The sequence below is a fragment of the Schistocerca nitens genome, chromosome 6, assembly GCF_023898315.1.
Source record: "Schistocerca nitens isolate TAMUIC-IGC-003100 chromosome 6, iqSchNite1.1, whole genome shotgun sequence".
Lineage (NCBI taxonomy): Eukaryota > Metazoa > Arthropoda > Insecta > Orthoptera > Acrididae > Schistocerca > Schistocerca nitens.
Genome location: NC_064619.1, coordinates 591313368 through 591331650, shown reverse-complemented (window position 1 = coordinate 591331650; position 18283 = coordinate 591313368). Strand labels below are relative to the sequence as shown.

The 18283-nt window shown below is 43.2% G+C and overlaps 1 protein-coding gene across 1 annotated transcript; it reads left to right on the top strand.

Annotated features, from left to right (window-relative positions):
- The first annotated feature begins 2018 nt into the window (after positions 1–2018).
- LOC126263510 (uncharacterized) lies at positions 2019–2639 on the top strand. Its single transcript, XM_049960603.1, has one exon. The coding sequence runs from the start codon at positions 2019–2021 to the stop codon at positions 2637–2639; it is 621 nt and encodes a 206-aa protein (XP_049816560.1).
- The last annotated feature ends 15644 nt before the right edge of the window (positions 2640–18283 follow it).

The window sequence follows — 18283 nt, the reverse complement described above, 5'->3', positions numbered from 1 at the left end:
GCAACTGGCCGAAGGCTATGCTTCAGCTATTCGGTTAGGAGACACTGCAACATCCGCAGTACAGTCAGAATCTTTGATTGTGTAGCTTTCACATCTTTGGTGACCTGAAGAAAGATATTCGTGGACGCTGGTCAGTCGGACGATGAAGCGCAATTGTGCGTGCGATTGGGGATCCATCAGAGGCCGATCACGTTCTTCGAACCAGGAATTGATCATCTGGTCTCCCAGTGGGATAAATGTCTTAACGGGAGTGGGGATTATCTTTAAAAGGAACCATTCCATGGTCTTGTTGCGGTGGGTGTTCGGTTTTCATTTGACTGCCCCTTATGCAATACTTTTGACTATGACCACTTTTAAATAGAGGGGTTGGTCAATGTATAGAAACATCGCCAGAAATGCATACATGAACGTAAATGCACGCGCTATCCAATCCTGCAGCTTGCGCTGCTGTATTTTACCACGGACTGGATCTTTACAGTGTCCTCAATACGTTTACAGTGTCAGCCGTGTTTCTAACATTGTTTTGTGCGGTTCTGAATGCATTACGTCGGAGCTAAGTGAACTCGAACGTGGGCAAATTGTTGGTGCTCATTAGGTGAATGCTTCTGTAACCGTAGTAACCGCAGTGTTTGGTGGTTCCGAATATCTACACGCACAGGAAAAGCGGAAGAACATCATCCGCTGAGTCACAATAGACGGTCATTGAAGACAATTGTGAACAAAAATAAGGGGAGGACGACCGAAAAAGTCACTACAAAAACTTAATGTCGTACTCGCAAATCCCTTCAGCTCCAAACCAGCACGAAAGGAGCTCCAGAAGCAGAGAATTCAGGGAGAGCTGTAATTCCAAAACCTCTCTTCAGTGATGGAAATGCCCGTAACTTGAGAACATGGGGCCGAAGTCCTGAAACCTGCACTACTGACAAGGGAACCTCCCCATCGCACCCCCCTCAGATTTAGTTATAAGTTGACACAGTGGATAGGCCTTGAAAAACTGAACACAGATCAATCGAGAAAACAGGAAGAAGTTGTGTGGAACTATGAAAAAAATAAGCAAAATATACAAACTGGGTCGTCCATGTGTAATATAGGCAATATTAAGGGCAGTATGAGACGAGGAGAGCCGTGGTCCTGTGGTTCATTCCGCCGCCGGCGGCCGTGCTGTGCGGACGTGCGGAGCGGCTGTTGCGGTGTTTACATCGTCGCTGCGAGCGGCCGGCGCTGTGTGGTGAGTGCGCGCATTCGGCGTTAGTTATAGTCCACGATCACATTTCTAGAATGACATAATGGAGCAGACAACGCGACGCGATACTTTGAAGTTGATTTTCGATCCGAACTACTCCCGACCGAAATCTTACGAAGTTGAGGCATTTATCGAAGAAACTTTTAAGGTCAAAGTGGATGAATTGATTGGAATTCACCTGTCGATTGTCAGTCCGACTGTGTTCCTTAAGTTATCCAGTTCTGACAAGTGCGACCAAATTGTAGAAGCATGTGGTGGGGTGGCAAAATTCAAACATTCAGACGGACACATAGGGCAGGTCACGGTTTCGCGTGCCGGAATGGGAATAAGAACGGTTCGAATCTTTGAGCTCCCCTTTGAAATAACGTCCGAGGAGATTAACAACAAACTGAGAGACTATGGCACCATTATCAGCAATGTCGCCGAAAAATGGTCTAGCTTGCACAAGTATCCAGTATTAAATGGGGTCAGGCAAGTTAAGATTGACATGCTGAAACATATCCCATCGTATCTCTGGATTGGTGGATATCGAGCGATCATCATTTACGATGGGCAGCCGAGAACCTGCTCGGGTTGTGGTTCGACCCAACACGTCCGCGCGCAGTGTGTTCAACGGCGTGTGACGCAACTGCCGACTGGGGAGCGAGACTCGCCTAGTCAGATGGCCACGCTACCCGTGACGTACGCCGCCGCAATTCGCAGTGACGTCGCCCCAGACATGTGTTTCGACAGGGCGGTAGTTGCTTATGCCGACGTTCCCGATGGTAACGTAGCCATGGATACTAGCAACACAGAAGCTACAGGTCCAGCACACTCACAAGACGAGGAAACTGACAGACGTGCAGAACAAGACCAGGCTAAGACGGCAGAAGAAGGCATGTGCAAACCACTCGAAGAAGTCGGGCAACAAAAAGAGGACACGGTTGCCACGTCGGAGGATAATGACCAGCAGCCTACAACTGTTTCACCGAAGAAACGGAAGAAACGTCGAATAGCCCGACAGGGAGCAGCCGAAATCGCGCCAATCCTGCGTGAAAAGGCGAAACAGATAGGCCAAGAACTGGCGGAGACGACACAGGCAACTCCTCTGGAAGATCGAACAACAAAGAAGAAGACCCGAAATGAGGACACTGAACCCGACCGTGGAATCCACATTCCAGACGGTCCAGCTAGTCCGAAGGACCCTCCACCTGTACCAAAAACGGACACGCGGGAAGTTACGTGCACGCGAGATTGGGCGGATGACATCGAGGAGCAAAACCATGATGCAGAGATGGCTGACATACCACAACGTTCAGGACGGACGGCACCCGACCGTCGACAAGATGTGTCCACCCGGCAACAAACCACCATCAAAGACGCTCGTGCAGAAGATGATGATGCCGACTTCTTCTAAGTAGAGCACACATCCACTTCACCTGGCAAATAGTATCCCACCTGACGCGGTATAGTCCACATGACGTCCTTGCAGGCGTACAGAATTGCGACCTTGAATATAAATAAAATTAGCAGCACCCTCAATCTGAGAAATCTCCAAGATTTTCTGTACGCCGCTGATGTTGACATCTTAATGCTGCAAGAAGTAACGGCTATCCGTTTGGACGACATCACTGGCTACAACGCCGTCATCAATCCTGGCAATGACACTAGCCTCGGCACAGCGATTATGACTAAAGAGGGGATCCTACTTACAGACGTGACGAAACTGCCGAACAGTAGAGGTCTCGCTGTCACGATAAACAACACCAGGTTTATCAACGTCTATGCCCCGTCAGGAACCGGAAACAAGCGCCGCAGGGCCGAATTTTTCAAGGAGGACATCGCCCCCCTTTTCGCGGTGCGATTTGAACAAATAATATTTGCGGGTGACTTTAATTGTGTGCTGAATCCCAAAGATCAGACGCCAAATTTTAACAAATCTCTGGAGCTGGAGAACATCGTCAGAGAATTCCATCTGTTAGATACTTGGGAACTAAAACATGGTGATCAGCTCGGTTTCACCTATATCACCAGCCATTCTGCCAGTCGTATCGACAGGATTTACGCAACGTCCAATTTAAGGAGACACGTTTTACAGTCCGAGCTATGGCCCACTATTTTCTCTGATCATATCGCGTACATATGTACGATAAATTTAGAGAAACAAGGCACTTACAGGGCGAGAGGTCAGTGGAAGCTAAACGTTGCTCATCTTTCGGATCCTGGATGTCACGCCGCCTTCCACACCACTTGGGCAGAATGTGGAAGGAAGTTCCACTTGTATGGTACGGCGCTGAATTGGTGGCTCAACTGCGCGAAGCCCGCAATCATAAAGACAATGAAAACTTACTCCCGTGAAAAAGTCGCCTGGCGGAAGCGGACATTAGACTTTTACTTCAGCTGTCTGAGAGACTTGTGCGTTCGGGATGCTACAATCATAACAAACTATGGGCAAATCAACAGAATAAAAGCAAAATTGCTCACCCTGCAGAGGCACCATCTCGAAGGCTGTAAAATACGAACGCGTTTGCAGAACGGTACACGAGAAGAAACACCATCGATGTACCACATCCTCCAAGAGAACAAAAGACAAAAACGGAAAATTCTGACGGAACTCAAAACTTCAGACGGGAGACTCTTGACAGATCAAGCTGCAATACGAGACGAGATCCATCGACACTTTAGTGAGTTGCTGGCCAATACACTGACAGATGAAACAGAGCAGCAAGCTCTCACTGCTAGGACGACAGAGCGACTCACTCCAGAAGAAGCTGATGTGCTCGCAGCAAGAATAACGGACGAAGACGTCGAAGATGCCATCTCGAGGAGTCCAAAGAATAAATCACCTGGACCAGATGGGCTACCCGCTGAATTTTATCAAACTTTTCGCGAAAAGATAATTGCTAAATTGACACTCGTCTGCAATGAAATACTAAATGCCGACACTGACCTTCCGAAGGAATTCTGTGAAGGTACAGTGGTCTTAGTCCCCAAAACACCAAGAGGCAAAACCGTGGAGAATCTTCGACCCATAACACTTCTCAATAGTGATTATAAAATCTTCGCCCGTATCATGATGCAAAGGTTTAATTCAGTTATTCGTACAGTGACAGGAGCTTACCAGACAAGTGTGGGAAAGGATAGAACGATATTTCAGACCTTATGCGACTACAGAGACATTATAGCGATATCGGAAGCCTGCAACATTCGCTGTGCCCTGATGTCGCTTGACTTTGAAAAAGCTTTTGATAAAGTTAATCATTCGTACCTGTTCCGGTGTATGACATCCATGCACTTCCCACAGAAAATTATAGCCTCCGTGAAAAACATACTGACGAATAGCACGTCAAGAATCAGTGTCAACGGACAACTCAGTCACCCGATCAATATTCACAGTTCGGTAAGACAAGGTTGCCCCATGTCCATGACGCTTTTCGCGATTGCGCTTGAACCTCTCTTAGTATCCCTGACTCGGCAACTCCGTGGACTACATATACACGGACAGAAGATCATATGTCAAGCCTACGCGGACGATGTAGGGGTACTTGTGACTGACGAAAGCGAGGTGGCTACAGTACTTGAAGTTGTGGCGACCTACGAACTGGCGTCAGGAGCTAAACTCAACCGCAATAAATCTGGTATTATGAATCTTGGTAGGGGCATAGAGATCAGAGCCGCTGGACGTATCAACACTGTGGAAAAACTAAAATGCCTTGGAATAGAATATACGAATACTATCCGCCGCACAGCCGCTCTTAATTACAGAAAATTACTTGCCACATTACGAGCAAGCATAAAACAACACAGCTTGCGTAATTTAAATGCAATACAAAAAGTGCAACTCGCCAATACCTATATAACCTCCAAAGTAAACTACGTTGCTCAAGTGCTTCCTCTGCCACGCACCATAGCACGCCAAATGCAAGCAGCGCTTGGTTATTTTGTCAACAGAGGTCAGATATTTAAGGTTTCCTATGATACCTTGACGCTATCGACACGCAATGGAGGGCTACATCTAACAGACATCTACCTTAAAGCGCAAGCGCTATACGTTAGCAAAACTTATAAACAGTGGCAACGATCACCGCGGACCTTAGTGGCTCATCTCTTACGTGAAATCACCCCAGTCAGCAGCGATCCACCAATCGATGTGCATCACATCTCCCACGAGCTGTACCACTATAAACACTTTCTTGTGGAATACAGCTATGTACGCCATAGAATACCGGAGAAGGACATATATCAGGTTAAGGAGGTTTACAACACCTTGCTGGGAGGAAAATTGCGCAATCGAATAGAAAACAGGTTTCGACATTATAACTGGAAAAACATATGGGAAAACATATCTGACCCCCATCTACCATCCAATGTGCGATCGACGTGGTACCTCGCAGTCAATAGAAAAATCCCCACCAACTCTAAACTGCACGCGATACGTCTGGCACACACAGCAAACTGTCCCAGCTGCGATGTCGTCGACACCGAAGAACATCGTTTCGTCTGTGACGATGTGAAAGACGTGTGGAATCTCTTCAGGCAAAAACTAGCACGTGTGCTCCGCACGTCACCTAACACCATTACACCGACACACGTCCTTCTGCCAGATGACGTGCCATATCCTAACACCAAAAGAAGGTCAGCTAACTGGCTCAAAGGACTGACAGTCCATTACATCTCAACGGCTATGACGAAGAGTGCAGAAGACTACTGGATGTACCTGATGACAGAACTTCAAAAGCTCGAACGACAAAAGAAATACAAAGAAAATTACGCAAATTTCTTGAACCGAACTTTGTCCTACCGACAGAGCTGAAGAACGATTAAACGATATTTTTTTTTTTTTTATGAAATTCTCTATTAAGTTTCTCATTCCTTTTGCGCCAAGAAGGTGGCTATTTCGTTTATCCTTTGCCCTCGTGTAGCAGCACTACTAGGTTGCTGACGCAACCCTGAGACGCCAGCGGGCTGAAGTACGCCTGGCTCTCCTATAAAAATCGCTACCGCACAATGATGGAAGAATGTAGCGGACCTATTTTCTTTCCACAACTCCAAAAGAAGGGATTTTGTTCACTTGTACACATTTACTTCGTTGGTCAACTATCTCTTATGGAACAAACATAGCACAGAAGCTAGCCGAAGAAGGCACAAATGGCGAGCGGAAGGACGGGCTGTAGGGGAGGAAGGAGGCCCGACAAAAAAGAAAAAAGAAAAAAAAAAATGTGGTTAGTGTGAACAGCTGCAGAACGAGAGGTCTTCAGTTCAAATCTTCCCTCGACCGAAAATTTTAACTTTTTATTTTCAGTTTATGTGAAAAACTCTTATGTTTTCATCACTTTTTTTGGAGTGATTATTACATCCACAAGAAAACCTAAATCGGGCAAGGTAGAAGAATCTTTTCACCCATTCGCCAAGTGTACTAGTTAGGTGGGTCGACAACATATTCCTGTCATGTGACGCACATGCTGTCACCAGTGTCGTATACAAAATATCAGACGTGTTTTCCTGTGGAGGAATCGGTTGACCTATGACCTTGCGATCAAATGTTTTCGGTTCCCATTGGAGAGGCACGTCCTTTCGTCAACTAATCACACGGTTTTGCGGTGCGGTCGCAAAACACAGACACTAAACTTATTACAGTGAACAGAGACGTCAATGAACGAACGGACAGATCATAACTTTGCGAAAATAAAGAACGCAAAATTTTCAGACGAGGGCAGATTTGAACCAAGGACCTCTCGTTCCGCAGCTGTTCACACTAACCACGGGACCACGGCGCTCCTCGCCTCACATTGCCCTTAATGTTGCCTATCTTACGCATGGACGACCCAGTTTGTATATTTTGCTTATTTTTTCATAGTTCCACACAACTTCTTCCTGTTTTCTCGATCGATCTGTGTTCAGTTTTTCAAGGCCTATCCACTGTGCCAAGTTATAACTAAATCTGAGAGGGGTCGTTTAATCGGACGAGCCTTGTTGCACACTGTTTCCAGCTTCCGGCCGAGTGTACGTCCCAAAGGTGAAACACAGTGGGAGTTCGGTGACGATTTGGGCAGCCATACCGTGATGTTCCGTGGACACCATGATTATTTTGTAAGGTCGCAGTACTGTCAAGGATTATGTGACCATCCCATGGTACAGTGTTTGTTCCCCAGTAGTGGTGCAGAGTTCCAGGATGATAGGGCCCTGTCCTCACAGTTCACATCGTCCAGGACTGGATATCTGAGCACTAGGATACGTTTTCGTATCTGCCTTGGCCACCACTGTTACCAGATGACAATACTATTGAGCCTTTGTGGGCTATTTTGGAAAGAAGGCTGCGTGATGTTGTCTACCTCCATCATTGTTATCGAAACTTGTAATTATTTTTCGAGAGGAGTGGTATAAAATTCACTTTAATACGATATAGGATGTCTTATTGCCGACCGGAGTGGCCGAGCGGTTCTAGGCGCTACAGTCTGGAACCGCGCGACCGCCACGGTCGCAGGTTCGAATGCTGCCTCTGGCATGGATGTTTTATATTAGTTAAGTTTAAGTGGTTCTAAGTTCTAGGGAAGTGATGACCTTAGAAGTTAAGTCCCATAGTGCTCAGAGCCATTTGAACAATTTGATGTCTAATTACTCGTTCCGAGACTCCTGGAAACTGTTTTAAATACCAAAGGGTTTCATACACTTAATTATGCATGCTCTTTATGGCTTTTCCAAATTTTTTCCGCTTCCTGTAAGTAATGTTAGCGAACTATTCTAGCAAGCGAAAACATAGCCTTTTAAGGTTAGATTTCAATGCCAAGTAGTATTAATGAAGTTAAGTTAACCTAAACGAAATTGTCATTCCATACCAATATTAGTTTTTTCAGTCACTGTTTTAATATTTCATCGCAGATATAAGTTTATGATGTTTGCTAAAACAGTAATTAAAACTCGGAAATATTCGCAACAGTCTATTTTGAAAACCGTACAAGAAATACCGATAGCTACGCTTCACGAAGTTTCTAGCACTTATCTGTGTTGCTGGATGTATGCATTGTCAAAGTAAGTATCGTTATTTTAGTAGCTGATTGGCATTTTCCTTTCACTCATGGGGCCTGCATTACCATTTTGTGGTATTAAACGACCTCTTCACACAATGCCTATAGCAACACGCACGAACGTACCAAACGTACGTTTACGTTACACATACCCACCTTTTTTACTTTTTGCCTAGAAGAATGGAGAACATTGTATCAGAAACAGTTTAATATAGTTTCTGTCGGCGTTTGCGATCACGCTGGTTTCCCTTGGTTCCCAATTAATTGAGGAATTAGTAAGCCGCGCCCATTTTTCCCAACTGAGAAGTCCACTGCCCAACTAATACGAGTAGTTTGCTTGGTTCTTGGCTGAAGAGAAACGCGACTCTATAATGGGACGGATGTATAACAGCGCGCTCTGCTCCGTGGTTTCCTTCTTCTTCTACTTCCTCTTCTTTTCTTCTTTAGTGTGTCTGTCTTACCACAGGTTTCAACCGGAGACACTCCACTGTGTCCTTTACTAACCCTCTTCCTTCAGCCGCTTGTATGTTCGTTTTCTTCTAACGTCATCCATGATTCCAATTCTCTTCCAACCTCTTCGTCTCATTCCTTTCACTTTTCCCTCAACAATTCTTCGTCCCAGACACTTCCTACGAGGTATATGTCTAAATTAAGATTTTTTTCCTCTTTCTGATAACACCCGATAATCTTTCTTCATCTGTTTTGTTTATTAACTCTTTGTTCCTAAGTCCGTCATTCCACTTCACCTTAAGCATTCTTCTCCATAGCCACATTTAAAAGATTTTTCTTCATTCTTTTTAACCATCCATGATTCACTGCCATGTAGCACTATACTGCAAACATAAAATTTAACAAATCTTTTCCTCAGCTCCACTGAAAGTCTTCTAGATGTTTGTAGCTATTTCACCTTTTCAAATGATCTCTTTCACATAGACTTATTAATCTTTATTTCTTCTGTACAGCTTCCATTCAATGACGTCAAACTTTCCATGTACAGGAAGAATATCACTTATTCTATCTTTTTCCTGGCTAGGAATACATTAGCTGTTGCTTCCATCCTGCTTATTCTCATCTTTTATGTCTTTCCTATATTTATATTCATTCAATACTTCTTGCCCCTTCTTGCAATACTCTTCAACATCTTCTTTAGCTACTCGTCTTATTCCACCAGCACCGCTTGATCATCCGCATATTTTATGGTCTTTATCATCTTTCCTCCAATTACAAGGCCTCTTTCATCGTCTATGGTCTTAAATATCTGTTCCTCTCTACATATGTTGAATAACTTCGGTGAGAGTGACGATCCTTGACTTACGACCTTTCCAAAGATCATCTCTTCCGTCTCTTCACTCATAACACTCTCACTTTTTGCTTTCTATACATCTCCTTCATTAATCTTCTATTTTTCCAGTCTACACACACATCTTTTAAAATTTGCAGCAGTATACACCAGTTGACTCTGTTGGAACACTTCTCACAGTCGATAAAATAAAAATAAACCCTCTTGTTCATTTCTATCATTCTTTGTCCAATCAACAACCTATAGCATCTCTTACACCTTTACTCTTTCTGAACCCGAACTAGCCTTTCACAATATTTTCCTCAATTTCCTTCTCAGTTGTCATTAGTATGAATCTCCTTGTAAGCTTTGTAACATAATTGATAAAACTAATTATCCTACACTCTTTGCTTTTCGTTGCGTTGCGTTTTTTAGGTAAAGGTACTGGAATGGCCGTAAGTAGATCTTGAGGCTGAATTCCTGTGTCACAAAAGTCTGTTTACTGCCTGTGTCATTCTGGCTGTTAGACCTAAGATCTCCATCACCTCAAATGATGTTCTGTCAGAGCCCAATGTTTTTTGATCCCAGAGCTCCTGAACTGCTTTCTCCAATTCCCCTTTCGGTATCTTAAAACCTCGATCTTTCTGATTTTGTTCCCCTTCATCTTTCAAACCCCGTCTGGTGTTATTAGCCTGTGCACCATATTACAGTTCCTCACAATCCGCCTAACCTTCCTTCCCATCTTCGATACATACTAGTGGTCTAGGGGTAGCGTCTTTGATTACTACTCAAAACGTCCTCGGTCCCAGTTTCATGAGAAAAGGAGGCCGAAGACTTCCGGGATTAGAAGTCACCCTCATTCTGTGAACGGCTTTGTCAAGGAGGGCGGAGAAGCGGAGAGAGGTTCAGGGTAATCTCTGGCCTTTGCGATGGGAAAGTGCCCGTAAAGGCTCAATAATCAGCAGTAATCAACGGCATGAGGATGCAGGAGGCAATGGAAACCACTGCCTTAAAAACAGATAATGTGTATCCGGATAATATGTGACCTTTCATTGAAGAAAAGTGTCATGATGATTTCTTCATTGGCAAAAGATTCCGGATTAATCCCCTATTCGGATCTCCAGGAGGGGGCTGCCAATGGGGAGATGAATATGAGGAAAAAGACTAAATAACCGACGAAAGGATAACTTTCTAGGTATCGGAGCGTGGAATGGAAGAAGTTTGGAAATGGTAGGGAAGCTAGAGGATCTGGAAAGGCTCAATGTACATGTGGTGGGGATCAGGCGAGAAGGCAGCAGAAAATGGTATAACGAGAGTAGGACTCGTTATGAATAGGAAGGTAGGGGCCAGATTTTGTTACTGAGAACAGTTCAGTGATAGGGTTGTTCTCATCAGAATCGACAGCAAACCAACACCGTCAACAATAGTTCAGATACACATGCCGTTGTCGCAAGCTGAAGATGAAAAGACAGATAAAGTATATGAGGACACTGAACCGGTAATTTTAAAGAGAGATGAAAATCTGATAGTGATGGGCGACTGGAATGCGATTGTAGGGGAAGGAGTAGAAGAAGAGTTATCTGAGAATATGGGCTCGATTGCAGGAATGAAAGAGGAAACTGACTCACTAAGTTCTGCAATAAATGTCGCGAAATGTATCGTAGTTGTGAATACCATCAGCTGTATAATGGAATGACGGAAATGAAAATTTGTGCTGGATCAGGACTGGAACCCGATTTCCCGCTCATCGCTACGGATCGCCTTACCATTTTGTTATCCGACCACAACTGAGGGCCATAACCAAACTCCCTAATGACGTCAACCATGTGTCTACAACGTCCATTATGTATATTCCCGTACATGTCAGACATTTTATTTGAAAGTCGCTTGCCCGATATCGGTGGACGAATACGATGCTGCTGTGCCTGCTTTATTCCGAATTACGGCGCACAGTTCCTTCGGACATAAGTGCATGATCTTCGTAATTCTTACAAAAATAGGAGTAAGCTATAGGGAAAAACAGATCATAAACAATATGTGCAAGAACCAAGAAAGAACAACAAGAGTGGGAGACCAAGAAAGACTGCTCGGATTAGAAGAGTGTAAGACATGGGTGTAGTCTTTCGCCCCTACTGCTCAATCTATACATCGAAGAAACAATCACAGAAATAGAAGAAAGGTTCAAAAGCAGAATTAAAATTCAAAGTGAAAGGATAACAATGAGAAGATTCGCTGATGCCATGGCTATCCTCAGTGAAAGTGAAGAAATAAGGAATTCTGCCAACTAGGCAGCAAAATAACACATGACGGACGGAGCAAGGGGGACATAAAGAGCAGACTACCACTGGCAAAAAGGGCATTTCTGGCCAAGAAAAGTCTACTGGTATTAAACATAGTCCTTAATTTCTGGGAATGTACGTTTGGAGCACAGTATTGTGTGGTAGTGAAACATGGACGGTGGAAAAACAGGAAAAAAAGTGAATCGAAGCATTTAAGGTGTGGCACTACAGGAGAATGTTGAAAATTAGGGGGCTGATAAGGTAGGGAGTGAAGCGGTTCTCCAGAGAATCGGCGAGGAAAGGGTTACATGGAAAACACTGACAAGAAGAAGAGACAGGATCGTAGGACATCCGTTAAGACATTACGGAATAACTTCCGTGATACTAGGGGGAACTGTAGAGCATAAAAACTGTAGACGAAAACAGAGATTGCAATACATCCAGTAAATAATTGAGGAAGTAGATAGCAAGTGTTATTCTGAGATAAAGAGGTTGGCACAGGAGAGGAATTCGTGGCGGGAAGTATCAAGCCAGTCAGAAGACTGAAAAAAAAAATACTGTCTTCTTGCCATGTCTATTTAAGATTTCTTGTTTGCTTATTTTCCTTAGCACGCTTCTTGTTAAGGATTTTACTTTTTGTACATTTCCTTCAATTTTCCTTTTTTTTCCAATTCTTCTATTTCTTAATATTGTTTCCTCATTCCGTATAGTCAGCTTTATAAGTTCATTGTTCAGTTTTCCGTTCTGTCTCCTGCCTTCTTCTGAAGTGTCATTTGCCCATTTTCTGCACTTATCCATTTTAACCAACATACTTCCTGTTACCCACTTTTTCTTAATACTTGTTCTTTCACCTCTCCAATATCTACCTCTAATCCCACCAAAATTGTATTTCTAATAGTATTCCATTCTTTTGTTACTTCTGCACTTATCCTTCCGTGTTCCAGTTTCTTTCCGTCATAATTACGGTACTCCTTCTCGAAGTATTGATTCTCCAATTCGTTAACATCCTATTTCTCTATCTGTTGTCTTTGGTTATTGGCTTTAATCTTGCCTTAATATCTGCTATGAGTAAATTATAATCTGTATCAGTATCTGCACCTCGAACAGTTTTTGCCATCTTAATGGTGTTTTTGAATCTCTGTTTGATTATAATGAAATCTGTTTCATACTCAGTAACATCACCAGGAGCTTTCAATATGTACAATCGCCGTTGATGCTACTTGAAACAAGTATTATCAATCCAGAATTCGAATCGTTCACAGAACGCTATCGGTTTTCAGCCATTTCACTGGAATTTTCCGGTCCATAGTCTCCAATTACGCTGTTTCGGTTCTCTCTCCCTCTATACTATTCCATTCTCCCATTTTCTTGTTGACTTCTTTAAACTGCTCATATGTTTTATTCACTTCTTCTTCATTTGTATCTAATGTTGACTTATAACTTTCAATAATCAATGGTTCAACAGGGTTACTGTTTAATTTCACTGAAAACACTTTGTCACCTGCCGGCTGCTGTGACCGAGCGTTTCTAGGCGCTTCAGTCTGGAACCGCTCGACTGCTACGATCGCAGGTTCGAATCCTGCCTCGGACATGGATGTGTCTGATGTCCTTAGGTTAGGTAGGTTTAAGTAGTTCTAAGTTCTAGGGGACTGATGACCTCCAATGTTAAGTCCCATAGTGCTCAGAGTAATTTTAACCAGTTTTTGAACTTTATCACCTACTGGAATAAACTTCACTACGTTCTTTTTTCGATTTTTCTTTTACATAACTCCAACTCTATTCTCCTCCCTTTTCGATACATTGCAGATTACCTTGTGTTCACCAGATTCAGATACTCCCTCTTCTTCCCGTCGAACCTCGCTCGGACGTAAAAGGTTTATGTTATTTCTCCTCATTGCTCTCCTCACGGTTTCTCATTTGCCTGTTTAATTCATCGTCTTTAAATTCATATTGAAACCCCCAATACAGACGTTTTCCTTTTCCTTCTCTTATCTCGATTTTATTCAACGCATAGTTCTCCGTGGTAAGTGCCCAACAGTTCCTCACTAAACGATGCCTACAGGATAAGCTCAACATTCTCCCTCCCCAATTTCAAGCTTCTATCTTTAATGGTTTGGGTTGGGAGATGCTGAGTCAACGAATCAGTCAGACCCTGTTTCACCCCCTTAGCGGTTGACTTTCCAAAAACACTGGAATACATTTAATTTCTAAGAAGCCGAATACAATTTTTCATAGATTTAGCTTTAAAAAAGCTTTAGTACTTCTTTAATAATGCTTTCGTAATGAAATATTTCCATAAAAAGTTTCATTCCTCATTTCAGTCCCTTATTGGTTGAATTTACAAAAACACTGAAACACATTTTTTACATCCAACCGAGAAGTCAAATACCAATTCTCATAGATGTAGCTTTAAAAATGCTTTAGTACTTCTTTAATAATGTTTCGTTCTAAGAAAATTCACTAATTATTTAACCCCCATAGGGGCTAAATTTCCAAAAAATGTTGAAACACGTATTTCTTTACTTCCGACTGAGAAACAGTACACAAATTTTCGTAGCTCTAACTTCAAAATTGCATCAATAGCGATATATTTTGAAAATATCTTTAATCCCTTATTTCACTGCCTTAGTAGGAGAATTTCGAAAAGTTCCTATGTAAACGCCGCCTGCAGTATAAGGTCAGCACCCTCTGAAAATTTCAAGTGCTCATCCTTAGTGTTTTGGGCTGTGTGATGATGAGTCAATGGGTAATTCAGTCATGTGGGACATTGCCTTCTATATATAGATATTACGGTTGTTCTGTACTTAATAGGACATTATTATTGATCTTGATCAGAGAGACAATAGTTTCCGTTTTTAATAATAAATGCAGAAGTTACTTATGAATAACAGGAATACGTTTTATATAAATTCGACGAAGAGTTAAAGCGATGTTTGATACATTCTTGTTTCGCGTTTTTTTTTATTTTACCTTTTTGTTACGGAAATTTCGTTTTCTAGTGCTGTATGATAATTCTGTATTTTCTCTTTATTTTTACTAAATCACTATGTTTAACATTACATATCAACAATTTTCGTATAAAATCAGAGGTACACATTGACAATTTCAGTTTTGGTATAAATACTGTTTTTTCTTAAGCAACAAAAAGCGGAATAATATGTAGAATTAAATTTTGTTTAAGTTAGCTGGCTCATTTACTTCCTCATTTAGTTTCTGCACGGTTCACAGCGTCCAGTTTTTGAGGGACTCTAGCAAGACACTGATCACATACGTGAAGAAAGCGATGGTCATGAGGTAACGCCTGATAGGTATGCAACACATTCCATGCTTAGGTAAGACGGGTGTGATCGTAATTAACAATAGATACCATAGTCTACACTTCCGTATGGAAGTCCACAGTAGTCTACAGTAGTTTTACGTTTCTATTGACACCATTTTTAATCTGTGTTCGGACAAAATGTTATTTGGGGCAGTGGGACAGCCTGAAAACTGATAAAATGCTCTCTACCATTCCGTCGTGTCAGGTGGCTGGAGGGGCGAGAGAATTATTCACTTGTAATTCCTTGTATACCACTGGGGATGCTTAATGCAAGTACCTCAAACATTCTTGATTCTAAACGATGGTAAAAATTGTGTTGTAAACTGTCAATATTAGATACTGATGTAACAACTGACAAAGGATTGACCGAAAATACGATGGTAATTTCAAAAGTTCTGTACTCTGCGCATGCGCGATCGTTACGGTGGCGTCGTCAAGTTGAAATTCATGTCAGTGGAGAGTGAGATTTTAGATGTGAAGCTCGTGTACATATTTCCTGGTTAGCGACGCTGTGTCGTGAGCAATTCATTTTCAGAATAGAAGCTGAAACTGAGACAGGTAGGACTACATGTAGTGACCAGTGTCCCCACCGAGCGAGGTGGCGCAGTGGTTAGACACTGGACTCGCATTCGGGTGGACGACGGTTCAATCCCGCGTCCGGCCATCCTGATTTAGGTTTTCCGTGATTTCCCTAACTCGCTCCAGGCAAATGCCGGGATGGTTCCTTTCAAAGGGCACGGCCGACTTCCTTCCCCGTCCTTCCCTAATCCGATGAGACCGATGACCTCGCTCTCTGGTCTCCTTCCCCGTAACAACCAACCAACCAGTGTCCCTACATCAAAATGTAATCTCTACGTGGAGAGAACCCAATGGAAATTTACAACAGTTTGAGAGATGTCTGTGGGAATAGTGTAGTGGGCCGTAGCACAGTATCATCATGGTGGTCTACTCGTCTCCATGAAGGTCGGGTAGGGCACAGAGGACAGCCTAAGAAGTGGAAGGCCATGAATTGCGACAGGCTAGATCTCTCAGGTTATTGTTAATGATAATCGAGAATGGATCGACGAAAAACGTGTGAGGAAACTGCATATGAGGCCACAATGTCTGTCATTTCAGTTCACAGACTCTTAACTGATATGTTAGATATGAGAAAAGTTGCTGCTACATGGGTTCCTCATCATCTGAGCGAAGAGCAGAATTTTTGCAAATTTGTGGTAAGTTCTAAATGACCACACTACTGAGGTCATCGGTCCCTAAGCTTGCACACTACTTCATCTAACTTAAACTAACTTACGCTAAGGACAACACACACACACACACACACACACACACACACACACACACACACACACACATGCCCGAGCGAGGACACGAACCTCCGACGGGGCAGCCGGAAGAGCAGAAAGCAAGCTGTAAAAGAATCGTAGAAAAATCGCTATAACGTGATCGAAGAGAAGAAGAGCTGTTTCTGAAAAGATTGTTTTCACTTGATGAAACACGGATACCAGATTGTCAGCCATAACTGAAGTCTCAAGTCGTCGTAATGGACTAGTTCCGACTCTACACGCCCGAAAAACATCCGCCGCCAACACTCAAAAGTGAAACTGACGGTGATCCTTGGGTATGACATGAATGAGATCATAGCTGCAAACAGAGTGACCCACGGGACGTCTGTAATAGCGCGTATTTCACGATCTACATCTACATCTACATCCATACTCCGCAAGCCACCTGACGGTGTGTGGCGGAGGGTATTTGAGTACCACTATCGGCTCTCCCTTCCATTCCAATCTCGTATTGTTCGTGGAAAGAAAGATTGTCGGTATGCCTCTGTGCGGGCTCTAAACTCTCCGATTTTATCCTCATGGTCTCTTCGCGAGATATACGTAGGAGGGAGCAATATACTGCTTGACTCCTCGGTGAAGGTATGTTCTCGAAACTTCAACAAAAGCTCGTACCGAGCTACTGAGCGTCTCTCCTGCAGTCTTCCACTGGAGTTTATCTATCATCTCCGTAACGCTTTCGTGATTGCTAAATGATCCTGTAACGAAGCGCGCTGCTCTCCGTTGGATCTTCTCTATCTCTTCTATCAACCCTATCTGGTACGGACCCCACATTGCTGAGCAGTATTCAAGCACTGGGCGAACAAGCGTACTGTAACCTACTTCCTTTGTTTTCGGATTGCATTTCTTTAGGATTCTTCCAATGAATCTCAGTCTGGCATTGGCTTTACCGACGATCAACTTTATATGATCATTCCATTTTAAATCACTCCTAATGCGCACTCCCAGATAATTTATCGAATTAACTGCTTCCAGTTGCTGACCTGCCATATTGTAGCTAAATGATAAGGAATCGTTCTTTCTATGTATTCGCAGCACATTACACTTGTCTAAATTGAGATTCAGTTGCCATTCCCTGCACCATGCGTCAATTCGCTGCAGATCCTCCTGCATTTCAGTACAATTTTCCATTGTTACAACCTCTCGATATACCACAGCAGCATCCGCAAAAAGCGTCAGTGAACTTCCGATGTCATCCACAAGGTCATTTATGTATATTGTGAATAGCAACGGTCCTACGACACTCCCCTGCGGCACACCTGAAATCACTCTTAATTCGGAAGACTTCTCTCCATTGAGAATGACATGCTGCGTTCTGTTATCTAGGAACTCTTCAATCCAATCACACAATTGGTCTGATAGTCCGTATGCTCTTACTTTGTTCATTGAACGACTGTGGGGAACTGTATCGAACGCCTTGCGGAACTCAAGAAACACGGCATATACCTGTCAACCCGTGTCTATGGCCCTCTGAGTCTCGTGGTCGAAAAGCGCGAGCTGGGTTTCACACGACCGTCTTTTTCGAAACCCATGCTGATTCTTACAGAGTCGATTTATAGTCTCCAGAAAAGTCATTATACTCTAACATAATACGTGTTCCAAAATTCTACAACTGATCGACGTTACAGATATAGGTCTATAGTTCTGCACATCTGTTCGACGTCCCTTCTTGAAAACGCTACGCTCTTCTAGAGACCTACGGTACACCGCTGCAAGAATGAGGGCAAGTTCTTTCGCGTACTCTGTGTAAAATAGAACTGGTATCCCATGAGGCCCAACGGCCTTTCCTCTTTTGAGTGATTTTAATTGTTTCTCT